Below are 12047 nucleotides of genomic sequence, written 5' to 3' on the forward strand. Positions count from 1 at the left end.
GGGTTGGTCTGAATTATATCATAGTAAGCATGGCGTTTAACTTGTTTTGTCCAAAAAGAACAGGGAATAGTAGTCTTGAACTTTCCATTACAATCAAAATTTGGTATTGTGTTCTTTTTCTTCTTGCTTTTTTTTCTCCCTTTCCTCGAATGCATTCCTTCATCCTATAATAATCTTTCTACAACGCTAAAAGAAAAAGATGACAGTAATGATGATAACAAAGAAATCATTCAAGAAGAGCAAAAAGTGAGATGAGGTGACGTGATGGAAAGGGGGGAGGTAGAATCAGCCCATCAACTGCCTCAAATCCGTAGGTGGCCAACGCACCTGAGCAAACGTCAGACAGCGCTTTATGCTCTGGAGAAACTTCCTCGTAACCTCGTCACCCATGACGTGACCCTTCTCTCCATTGTGCAGCTTCTCACGGGCGCTACGCTCGTGGATACCCACCATGGTGACACCGATGGGCCAGGCGGCCTTGCCGATGCTGAGGCGGAGGTAGCCATCGTTGGCGTCGACGTATCGGCGCTCTTGGAGGGCCTTGACTATTTCCACGATGGGTTCCAGGATAGAATCTTCTAGTTCATCTCGTTCGAATTTCCGATATAACTGACGTGGGTTGTCTTGTTAGCTCATGGTCACACTAAAGGATAGGAAGGGGGGGTGGAGAGGCAAGCGAGAGAAGAGAGAGAGAGAGAGAGGAAAAACACACCGGCTTCATATTCTCCTTTGTCTGAACCATGGCATTGTAAGCATTCTTGCTGGCGGTGGTATCTCTCCTCTCGGCTTCCATGGCACGCTGATACTCGGTCAGCACCATTGTGAAGTAGCTTGCCAGCTGGCGGTACAGCCACCTGCGGCCGTCGCGGTCCTTGGGCACGGCCGCCCCGACCTTCATGTCCTTCTCGTCGACGGGCTGGAGGGTGGTGGGTATGGGGCCGTCGGTGAGAACCGTAGTCAGGCGGCGGTAGCGGCGGAGACGCGCGGCGTGTCCTTCGCCAAACAGGATGGCCGGGTGGCCCAGGCCGCGCAGCTTGGCGATCAGCTCCTCTTCGGGCACGTCCTGAGCCCCGTCGTCCTGCGCGCCCGGGGATGTGGCGGTGCCGTCGCCGTCGCCAGCCGAGGATGGCTTGGGCTTCTCAGGAAGTCCCAGCCGTCGCCGCCGAGCCTGCTCCTCCTCCCACTCCGCATCTTGTCGGCGCCGTCGCGACTCCTCGGCTAGGCGCTGACGCTTCTCCTCACGCGCCGCGTGCTCGGCTGCTGCATCCTCTTCGCGCTTCCGCTTGGCGGCCACCTTGGCCTGTCGTTCCTCCTCTAGGGCTTTCTGCTCAGCTCGGTAGGCTGCCTCGCGCTCCGCCTCGATATCGGCGCGCCTCATAAACTTCTTTTTCTTGGGGTCGTTGCCCCCGCTGGCGGCCTTCTTGGACTTGCTTAACTCCTTGCCCATAAGGGCGGCGAAATCCATAGTGGGCAATGAAGTTTGTACAGGGCCTTGTATGTTGTGTTTCAGTTTTGTTTTCTATAGAGTGCGTCCGAGAGATGGGGGGGAGGGCATTATTCGTCGTTGTTGTTGTTGTTGCTTGGTGAATGATCTTGGGAAAGTTTCATGGTGGGACGTTGACGTCGGGTTTATCGTTTATCGATCGTGGACACAGTGTCATAATGTTATCTATACAGTGCATATATTGCGCATGCCTTGACATGGTAACATCACATTGAGCTCTTTCTATTAGGTGGGGGGCGAAACAACACTTTTGTTTGCGTACTTTTATCTTCTGAATGTGAATTCTAAGGGTATTGCTTGTACTGTTTTCAGATTGTTTTCAAACAGAAGAGGGGGACATGTCGAAATCGTCTTCACCCCGATCAGGACCGTCAAGGCCCACCGTTTCTTGTCCAGTCATTGTACAAAGCGGCAGCTTTTCCATCCGTAAGATACACATGAACATACCTGCAATAACCATATTTTAGTAGTAGTTCTGCTGTCGGCTAAACTAGATCATCCGATCTAGCAATATAACGTAGATGATGTGACTTCGCCTCACCCTCCTCTCTCCTCAAGGCAACAGTGTATGCCGGGCCAGACCTCACACTCCACGAATTAGCCCTGGGGCTCCCGCCAACTCTCTCCTCCGCCGTTATAGAGACGAAGCTCATCTTCTGAACTGGTCTGATATGAGCTGCGCAGCTTCAATAAGAGTGCGAGCCTGCAGCCAAGGTTTGGCGTAAAAGATACCGGCAGCATCACCGTCGGGACTGGTGGGCCCGGGGTCATGGATGGCTCCACAACAAGTCAGTAACAAGACGTTGGTCGATATCAACTTTGTCGCGAGCCATTACATATCGTGTGCCATACTGCAACCAATACCTGATAGTTCTTGTCACGCCCGTCCCTCTCGAGGATAAGGGGCACCCGAGTTGAACGATGAGCTTGAATTGGACTAGGTCAGAGTGAGAGTCGGGAGGGAGTTGTGCACACGAGTCGTTGGAAGTTATGCTTTGAATTTCATTGAATTCCAGGGAAAGATCGGTGTGGTTTCGAATGGACATGGAATCCATCCCACGCAACCCGTTTATAAGTACATGTCCATTCATCCTCAATCCGATGTTGACGGCGCCTCTTATTTCTCGTAGACAGTGTCGCCCCTCCGCTTTGCCCTCAAAGCATAGAGTCCCTACAAGTATACCAATTAGCACAAAATGACTGCACACCGACAAGAACGAACTTGACACGCAAATATTGGGAGATTCGGTATTTACGTCGGTCTGGTAGGCAACAACGCCGAGAAGGGCGGGGATGACAGCCACGTAGATGAAGGTGATGCGGGCAGTGCGCGGCGTGAAGCGGAAGTAGTGGTGGCGGTTCTTGGACATGGCTACATATCAATCCCATTGTTAGACCTCATCATCGTTCTGGATCGCTGGCGCTGGCGCTGGCGCTGTCGCTGCGACGACCGGATAATCGTGACGGGGACCATGGTGGATGGCGTGTTCCCCACGGGGTCTGGGGAAAGAGGAGATTACGCACCCGCATACTTCTGGTAGGCCGGGTCCGGCCGGAACTCTGCGTGTCGCCGTGGTTAGCAATGCAAGGAAATGGTCATATGGCAAGTTACAGCAGACTCACTGAGATGCGCCATTTTGAGTGAAGAGGCTGATTGGGATCCGGTATGATGTTGTCAGGTCAATTGAACATTCTTGGTTGCAAGGAAGATGGTGGTCGTCCTTGGTGCTATGGCTGTTGGCAGCGGTGATTAGGTAACCCATTATTTCGGAGATCTGTCATTGGTCAGTTTTCTCTTCCCTCAGCAAGACGCCTACCCCGGACCTCGATTTTGGAGTGTGTGGGCGTTGAAATCCATTTCTGGGTTGCCAGAGTAGATAATATGTATTATTCTATCCTCTATACTAGTATTCGTGGTAATTCTGAATCTTTGGGTGTAAATATTGGCCCGTTTCTAAGGCATTACAATTGACGTACCCTTCGCACATTTTACATATCTGCTTTTAGCTGCACTTAACTTCACTAACAACAGTGTAGATATATATATTAACAACTGACTTAAACACATCTGAATCCTAGCTAGATATCACATAAAATACCCTTTGCTAAACAGGAAAACCCAAGGAGTCTACAAGAGGACGTTTAAGCCCACGTTTCTTAGTGAACCGGCGCCTGAATGGCACATTATCGTATGATAACCAAGCTACAGTATCAACACATGCGCAGCTATGGGTACCAGAACATACAACGGTATACCCTGAAAAGTATCCCGAATGAGGAAAAAGTGAATATCTGACCATAGAAACATCTCTATATCCTGTTTCACTCCCATCCTATAAAAAACGTAGAGCTCCGTCTGAACTGTGAACATGATGCACTCGATGTTGAGACTGGGTGGCAATTTAAAGATCACGTGATGTGCTATACCGATTATGGACTGGTTCATCCCTGCATCATCTTGAATCTAGAACAGAAAATTGTACTCCCCGTCACGTAGGGGAAAGGATATTAGCACCTCCTGCATCATCAATCTCACCATCACCACCATCGTCGCAGTTGGTGATTCCGCGACGCTGTCATCTCTTACCAACCCTGGAACGTACACAAAGTCTCGCACCAGACTTTTTTCTGTCGTTTCGGACCTGAATACCGTGGTGACTAACGCGTCTCAACCGGCGCGTGACGCCCGTCGAGCTCGCGGTACCCTCTTCACCACGACGAGTTTGAAAGAAAAGCGCGACGTGAGGCTATAATGTCGCAACCACCGCCTCCGCCGCCTCCTGGCTGGGGGGACGCTCCTCCTCCTCCGCCACCGTCTTCTCTACCGCCGCCCCCTTCGACACCTGCTCCCCCGGCCCCCCCGCCACCGGGATACCGTCCTCCGGCCGACCCCCAGATCGCCAAGTTCGCGCAAAAGAAGAAGGAATGGCTCCGAAGCCGACGCGGACGATTTGGAGAGAAGCGCAAGGGTGGCTTCGTGCAGACGCAAAAGGCAGATATGCCCCCTGAGCATCTGCGCAAGATCGTCAAGGACATTGGCGACGTGTCCCAGAAGAAATACACAAACGACAAGAGATCTTATCTGGGCGCTCTCAAATTCATGCCTCATGCCGTCATGAAGCTTCTCGAAAATATGCCCATGCCCTGGGAGTCCGCGCGAGAGGTCAAGGTTCTCTACCACGTCAATGGATGCCTGACACTTGTTAATGAGATTCCCCGCGTCATCGAGCCCGTCTTCTTTGCCCAGTGGGCCATGATGTGGACCTTCATGCGAAAGGAAAAGGCCGACAGGCGACTTTTCAAGCGTATGCGGTTCCCTCCCTTCGATGACGAAGAACCCCCTCTGTCGTGGTCTGAGAACATCGAGGATGTCGAGCCCCTGGAGCCCATCCAGCTGGAGCTCAACGAGGACGAAGACGAGGCCGTTTATGAGTGGTTCTACGACCACCGTCCCCTTCTCGACACGTCGCACGTTAATGGTCCGAGCTACAAGAAGTGGAACCTCACCTTGCCCCAGATGGCCGCTCTCTTCCGTCTCAGCCGACCCTTGATTTCCGACGTCGTCGACAAGAACTACTTCTACCTGTTCGATCTCCCCAGCTTCCTGACTGGCAAGGCGCTTAACGTGGCCCTACCTGGTGGCCCGCGTTTCGAGCCCCTCTACAAGGACATTGACCCCAATGACGAAGACCTCGGCGAATTCAATGCCATCGACCGCATTATTTTCCGCGACCCGATCCGCACTGAGTTCCGAGTCGCCTACCCTTATCTCTACAACTCCCTGCCTAGAAGTGTCCATCTCACCTGGCACTCGTATCCTCAGGTCGTCTACAAGAGTCCCGACGACCCCAGTCTGCCGGCTTTCCACTTTGATCGCCGAATCAGTCCCATTTCCTCTCGGACTGTGGCGTCCAAGAATGTCGATGTCTCCCTTGAGGACGAGCTCTTCGGACCCGGGAACATCGAGGAGCCCGAAGAGGATGCTTTCGAACTCCCTGCCGGCGTGAAGCCTTTCCTTGCCGATGAGGAGCTGGAGAACGAGGATACGTCTATGGCCATCGAGCTTTGGTGGGCTCCCTTCCCGTTCGACCGACGATCGGGCCGCATGGTGCGAGCTCAGGACGTGCCGCTAATTAAGCAGTGGTACCTCGAGCATCCGCCTTCCGACCGCCCGCCCGTCAAGATCAGGGTGTCTTACCAGAAGCTGCTCAAGAACTTTGTTCTCAACGAGCTGCACAAGAAGAAGCCCAAGGCCCAGAACAACCAGAACCTGCTCAGGTCCCTCAAACAGACCAAGTTCTTCCAACAGACCACCATCGACTGGGTTGAGGCTGGTCTGCAGGTGTGCCGCCAAGGTTTCAACATGCTGAACCTGCTGATACACCGCAAGAACTTGACGTACCTCCACCTGGATTACAACTTCAATCTGAAGCCCGTCAAGACGCTCACAACGAAGGAGCGAAAGAAGTCGCGATTCGGAAATGCGTTCCACCTCATGCGAGAAATCTTGAGGTTGACCAAGCTTATCGTTGACGCCCAGGTGCAGTACCGTCTCGGCAACATCGATGCCTTCCAGCTCGCCGATGGTATCCTGTACGCCTTTAATCACGTGGGTCAGCTTACGGGAATGTACCGCTACAAGTACAAGCTCATGCACCAGGTCCGTACTTGCAAGGACTTGAAGCATCTCATCTACTACCGCTTCAATGCAGGCCCAGTCGGCAAGGGCCCCGGCTGCGGTTTTTGGGCCCCGGCTTGGAGGGTCTGGCTCTTCTTCATGCGTGGAATCATTCCCTTGCTTGAGAGGTGGCTCGGCAACTTGCTCTCGCGTCAATTCGAGGGCCGTCACAGCAAGGGTGTTGCGAAGACGGTCACGAAGCAGCGTGTCGAGTCCCACTTCGACCTCGAGCTCCGTGCTTCTGTCATGGCCGATCTGATGGACATGATGCCCGAGGGTATCAAGCAGAACAAGGTCAACACGGTTCTGCAGCATCTCTCCGAGGCCTGGCGCTGCTGGAAGAGTAATATCCCCTGGAAGGTTCCTGGCCTGCCCGCCGCCATCGAGAACATCATTCTCCGTTATGTCAAGTCCAAGGCTGATTGGTGGATCTCTGTGGCCCACTACAACCGAGAACGTATCCGCCGTGGTGCCACCGTGGATAAGACCGTCGCTAAGAAGAATGTCGGTCGTCTGACCCGACTGTGGCTCAAGGCCGAGCAGGAGCGCCAACACAACCACATGAAGGACGGACCCTACGTGTCCTCGGAGGAGGCCGTGGCCATCTACACCACGACCGTTCACTGGCTGGAGTCGCGGAAGTTCTCTCCCATCCCCTTCCCCAGCGTTTCCTACAAGCACGACACCAAAATCCTGATCTTGGCCCTTGAGCGCCTTCGAGAGGCCTACTCGGTCAAAGGTCGTCTCAACCAGAGTCAGCGAGAGGAGTTGGCCTTGATTGAGCAGGCCTACGACAGCCCCGGAACTACGCTCGAGCGCATCAAGCGTTTTTTGCTGACGCAGCGTGCCTTCAAAGAGGTCAACATCGACATGAACGACAACTACAGCACCATCAACCCTGTTTACGACATTGAACCCATTGAGAAGATTAGCGATGCCTATCTGGACCAATACCTCTGGTACCAGGCGGACCAGCGACACCTGTTCCCGGCGTGGATCAAGCCATCCGACTCCGAAGTCCCCCCGCTGCTGACCTACAAGTGGACCCAAGGCATCAACAATTTGGACCAGGTCTGGACCACGGAGAATGGCGAGTGCAACGTCATGATCGAGACGGAACTTTCCAAGGTCTACGAGAAGATGGAGCTGACCCTTTTGAACTCGCTCCTTCGGCTGATTATGGACCACAACCTTGCCGACTACATCACGGCCAAGAACAACGTTCAACTCACGTACAAGGATATGAACCATGTCAATAGCTATGGCATGATTCGCGGGCTGCAGTTCTCAGCCTTTGTTTTCCAGTACTACGGTCTTGTCCTGGATCTGCTTCTGCTTGGCCCCCAGCGCGCGAGCGAGATTGCCGGTCCGCCCCAGAGCCCCAACGACTTCCTTCAGTTCCGCGACCGCGAGACTGAGACTCGCCACCCGATTCGCCTATACACGCGCTACATTGACAAGATCTGGGTGTTCCTCCGCTTCACAGCCGAGGAGTCGAGGGACTTGATCCAGCGTTTCCTGACTGAGCAGCCAGACCCCAACTTTGAGAACGTCATTGGCTACAAGAGTAAGAAGTGCTGGCCGCGTGATTCGCGTATGCGCCTTATGAGGCACGATGTGAACCTCGGCCGTGCTGTCTTCTGGGACCTCAAGAACCGCCTGCCCCGCTCCATCACCACCATCGACTGGGATGACAGCTTTGTCAGTGTCTACAGCCGCGATAACCCTAACCTGCTTTTCTCTATGTGCGGGTTCGAGGTGCGCATCCTACCCAAGATTCGCAACCAGAACGATGAGTTCTCGGTCAAGGACAGCGTGTGGTCGCTCGTCGACAACACGACCAAGGAGAGAACCGCCCATGCCTTCCTCCAGGTCACTGAGGATGACATCCAAAAGTTCAACAACCGCATCAGACAGATCCTCATGTCATCTGGCTCCACGACCTTCACCAAGATTGCTAACAAGTGGAACACGGCTCTCATTGCCCTCTTCACTTACTACCGTGAAGCCGCAGTGTCTACTGTGGAGCTTCTCGACACAATTGTCAAGTGCGAGACCAAGATCCAGACCCGTGTCAAGATCGGTCTCAACTCCAAGATGCCCTCGCGATTCCCACCGGCTGTCTTCTACACTCCCAAGGAGCTGGGTGGTCTCGGTATGATCTCTGGTTCTCACATCCTCATCCCTGCTAGTGACAAGCGCTGGTCCAAGCAGACGGACACAGGCGTCACGCACTACCGTGCGGGTATGACGCACGACGAGGAGACGCTCATCCCCAACATTTTCCGTTACATTATTCCCTGGGAGGCCGAGTTCATCGACTCGCAGCGCGTGTGGACCGAGTACTCGCAGAAGCGCCTGGAGGCCAACCAGCAGAACCGCCGCCTGACGCTTGAGGACCTCGAAGACAGCTGGGATCGCGGTCTGCCCCGTATCAACACGCTGTTCCAGAAGGACCGCAGCACCCTCAGCTTTGACAAGGGCTTCCGCGCCCGTTCCGAGTTCAAGATATACCAGCTGATGAAGAGCAACCCCTTCTGGTGGACCAGCCAGAGGCACGACGGAAAGCTGTGGAACCTCAATGCCTACCGTACCGATGTTATCCAGGCGCTGGGTGGTGTCGAGACGATTCTAGAACATACCCTCTTCAAGGCCACGGGCTTCCCGTCCTGGGAGGGTCTCTTCTGGGAGAAGGCTTGTCTTGCTCATGGCACGATGCTGCTCCGCTTCGATCGCACACAGGTCGCAGTCGAGGACGTGAAGGAGGGCGATCTCCTTCTCGGCCCCGACGGCGGACCTCGACGCGCGTTCAATATTGTCAGCGGAAAGGACCACCTCTACCGTATCCAAATGGAGAACAACCCTGAGGACCTGGTCGTCACGGCGAACCACATCCTCGTCTTCCACAAGGAGAAGGACATTGTCGAGATGACGGCGGCTCAGTTCGCCGCCATGAAGCCTACTGAGAGGACGAGTTACAAGGCTTTTAGGTCGTCTAAGTTTGACGCGCCTGACGTCGCCCCCGCTAGCCCGTATAGCTTTGCTATCAAGGAGATCACCCTCGAGTCTGAGGCTACTGAGTGGGCTGGTTTCCGCGTGGACGAGGATCAACTCTACATGCGCCACGACTACCTTGTTCTCCACAACAGTGGTTTCGAGGAGTCTATGAAGTTCAAGAAGCTGACCAACGCCCAGAGGTCTGGTCTGAACCAGATCCCCAACCGTCGCTTCACACTGTGGTGGTCCCCCACCATCAACCGAGCCAACGTCTACGTCGGTTTCCAGGTCCAACTCGACTTGACGGGCATCTTCCTCCACGGAAAGATTCCGACGCTAAAGATTTCGCTGATCCAGATCTTCCGAGCTCACTTGTGGCAGAAGATCCACGAGTCTGTGGTGATGGATCTGTGCCAGGTCTTTGACCAGGAGCTGGAGTCGCTGGGTATCGAGACGGTGCAGAAGGAGACTATCCACCCGCGTAAGTCTTACAAGATGAACAGTTCTTGCGCCGACATCCTACTGTTTGCCAGTCACAAGTGGAATGTGACGAGGCCCTCCCTGCTGCACGACACCAAGGACGTGATTGAGCCGACGACGACCAACAAGTTCTGGATCGACGTTCAGCTGCGTTACGGAGACTACGACTCGCACGACATTGAGCGGTACACGCGCGCCAAGTACCTCGACTACACGACGGACAGCGCCAGCATCTACCCGTCGGCCACCGGCCTCATGATCGGTATCGACCTGGCGTACAACCTCTACTCGGCGTATGGTATGTACTTTCCTGGTCTGAAGGTGCTCATTCAGCAGGCCATGGCCAAGGTGATGAAGGCCAACCCGGCGCTGTACGTGCTGCGCGAGCGTATCCGCAAGGGTCTGCAGCTGTACGCGTCGGAGAGCAACCAGGAGTTCCTCAACTCGCAAAATTACTCGGAGCTGTTCAGCAACCAGACGCAGCTGTTCATCGACGATACCAACGTGTACCGAGTGACGATCCACAAGACGTTTGAGGGTAATCTGACGACCAAACCCATCAACGGAGCCATCTTCATCTTCAACCCCCGCACTGGACAGCTCTTCCTCAAGATCATCCACACGAGTGTCTGGGCCGGACAGAAGCGTCTCGGCCAGCTGGCCAAGTGGAAGACGGCAGAAGAGGTGGCGGCGCTGATCCGCTCTCTCCCGGTGGAGGAGCAGCCGAAGCAGCTGATTGTGACGCGCAAGGGTCTCCTGGACCCGCTGGAGGTGCACCTGCTCGACTTCCCCAACATTTCGATCCGCGCGTCGGAGCTGCAGCTGCCCTTCCAGGCGGCCATGAAGGTGGAGAAGCTGGGAGACATGATCCTGCGCGCTACCGAGCCGCAGATGGTGCTGTTCAACCTGTACGACGAGTGGCTGAAGAGCGTGTCGTCGTACACGGCCTTCTCGCGTCTCATCCTGATCCTGCGTGCTCTGCACGTGAATCCGGACAAGACGAAGCTGATCTTACGCCCGGACAAGACGGTCATCACGCACGAGCACCACATCTGGCCATCGCTGTCTGACGAGGAGTGGATCAAGGTGGAGACGCAGCTGCGCGACCTCATCCTCAACGACTACGGCAAGAAGAACAACGTCAACGTGACAAGCCTGACGAGCAGCGAGGTGCGCGACATCATCCTGGGTATGGAGATCTCGGCACCCTCGATGCAGCGTCAGCAGGCGGCCGAGATTGAGAAGCAGCAGGCGGAGCAGCAGCAGCTCACGGCGGTGACGACCAAGACGCAAAACGTGCACGGCGAGGACATCATCGTGACGACGACGTCGCAGTTTGAGCAGCAGACGTTTGCGTCCAAGACGGAGTGGCGTACACGCGCCATTGCCACGTCCAACCTGAGGACGCGGGCCAAGAACATTTACGTGTCGTCGGTGGACATCGAGGCCGAGGACATTACGTATGTCATGCCCAACAACATCCTCAAGCGCTTCATCACCATTGCCGACCTGCGGGTGCAGATTGCGGGCTACCTGTACGGCTCGTCGCCGGCGGACAACAGCGACGTGAAGGAGGTGAAGTGCATCGTCATGATCCCGCAGGTGGGCGGTCTCCGCAACGTCCAGCTCCCGCAGCAGCTGCCGCAGAGCGAGTTCCTCGAGGGCATGGAGCCGCTGGGGGTGATCCATACGGTGTCGGGCAACGAGCTCCCGTACATGTCGGCACCGGACGTGACGGAGCACGCGCGCCTCCTGGACGCGCACAAGGACGAGTGGGACAGCGCCAGCACGGTGACGGTGTCTGTGGCCTTCACGCCAGGCAGCGTCTCCCTCTCGGCCTGGGGTCTCACGGCACAGGGATACAAATGGGGAGCCGAGAACAAGGATATGCAGAGCGACCAGCCACAGGGCTTCACGACGACCATGGGAGAGAAGAGAAAGCTGCTGCTCAGCCCACGCTTCAAGGGCTTCTTCCTGGTCCCCGACGACGACAGGTGGAACTACAGCTTCATGGGCAGCGCGTTTGCGGGCATGGAGAAGAAGCCGATCCACGTCAAGCTCGACACGCCCATGTCCTTCTACAGCGACCAGCACAGGCCGGTTCACTTCCAGAGCTTTGCGGAGCTGGAGGACATTGGTGTTGACATGGTTGATAACTTTGCCTAGAACTATGTCGGGAGATGAGAGAGATGATATCCAAGGAGGGAGGGAGTCTGTCACTCTGAGAAAAGAACATGGAACAAAAACAAAAAGGGGGGGGGGATGATGATTGTAATTTGACATGTACAGTTTCGTCTGTTTCGTTTTATTTTTATCTTTCGCCTGTCTTGTCGACTGGAGAGGAGATGGGGGGGGGGGGGGCTGTGAGATATGTGTGTGGACTTGAGG

At 55.0% G+C, this 12047-nt stretch overlaps 3 protein-coding genes across 3 annotated transcripts; 1 reads left to right on the plus strand and 2 right to left on the minus strand.

Annotated features, from left to right (window-relative positions):
• Positions 1 to 578: 578 nt before the first annotated feature.
• GMORB2_3116 (pre-mRNA-splicing factor 18) lies at positions 579 to 1465 on the minus strand (the record flags this gene model as incomplete). The annotated part of the gene is made up of 2 exons (XM_035465092.1): positions 579 to 623; positions 713 to 1465. 2 exons carry the CDS (start codon positions 1463 to 1465, stop codon positions 579 to 581), a joined length of 798 nt encoding a protein of 265 aa, XP_035318967.1.
• A 1156-nt stretch (positions 1466 to 2621) lies between these two features.
• On the minus strand, positions 2622 to 3140 carry GMORB2_3117 (uncharacterized protein; the record flags this gene model as incomplete). The annotated part of the gene is made up of 4 exons (XM_035465093.1): positions 2622 to 2675; positions 2761 to 2876; positions 3029 to 3064; positions 3128 to 3140. The coding sequence occupies 4 exons, from the start codon at positions 3138 to 3140 to the stop codon at positions 2622 to 2624; spliced, it is 219 nt and encodes a 72-aa protein (XP_035318968.1).
• Positions 3141 to 4256: 1116 nt separating this feature from the next.
• On the plus strand, positions 4257 to 11825 carry GMORB2_3118 (pre-mRNA-processing factor 8; the record flags this gene model as incomplete). Its single annotated transcript, XM_035465094.1, has 2 exons — positions 4257 to 8848; positions 9332 to 11825. 2 exons carry the CDS (start codon positions 4257 to 4259, stop codon positions 11823 to 11825), a joined length of 7086 nt encoding a protein of 2361 aa, XP_035318969.1.
• Between the last annotated feature and the right edge of the window lie 222 nt (positions 11826 to 12047).

This window comes from Geosmithia morbida, assembly GCF_012550715.1.
Source record: "Geosmithia morbida isolate 1262 chromosome Unknown scaffold_16, whole genome shotgun sequence".
In the NCBI taxonomy this organism is placed as follows: domain Eukaryota; kingdom Fungi; phylum Ascomycota; class Sordariomycetes; order Hypocreales; family Bionectriaceae; genus Geosmithia; species Geosmithia morbida.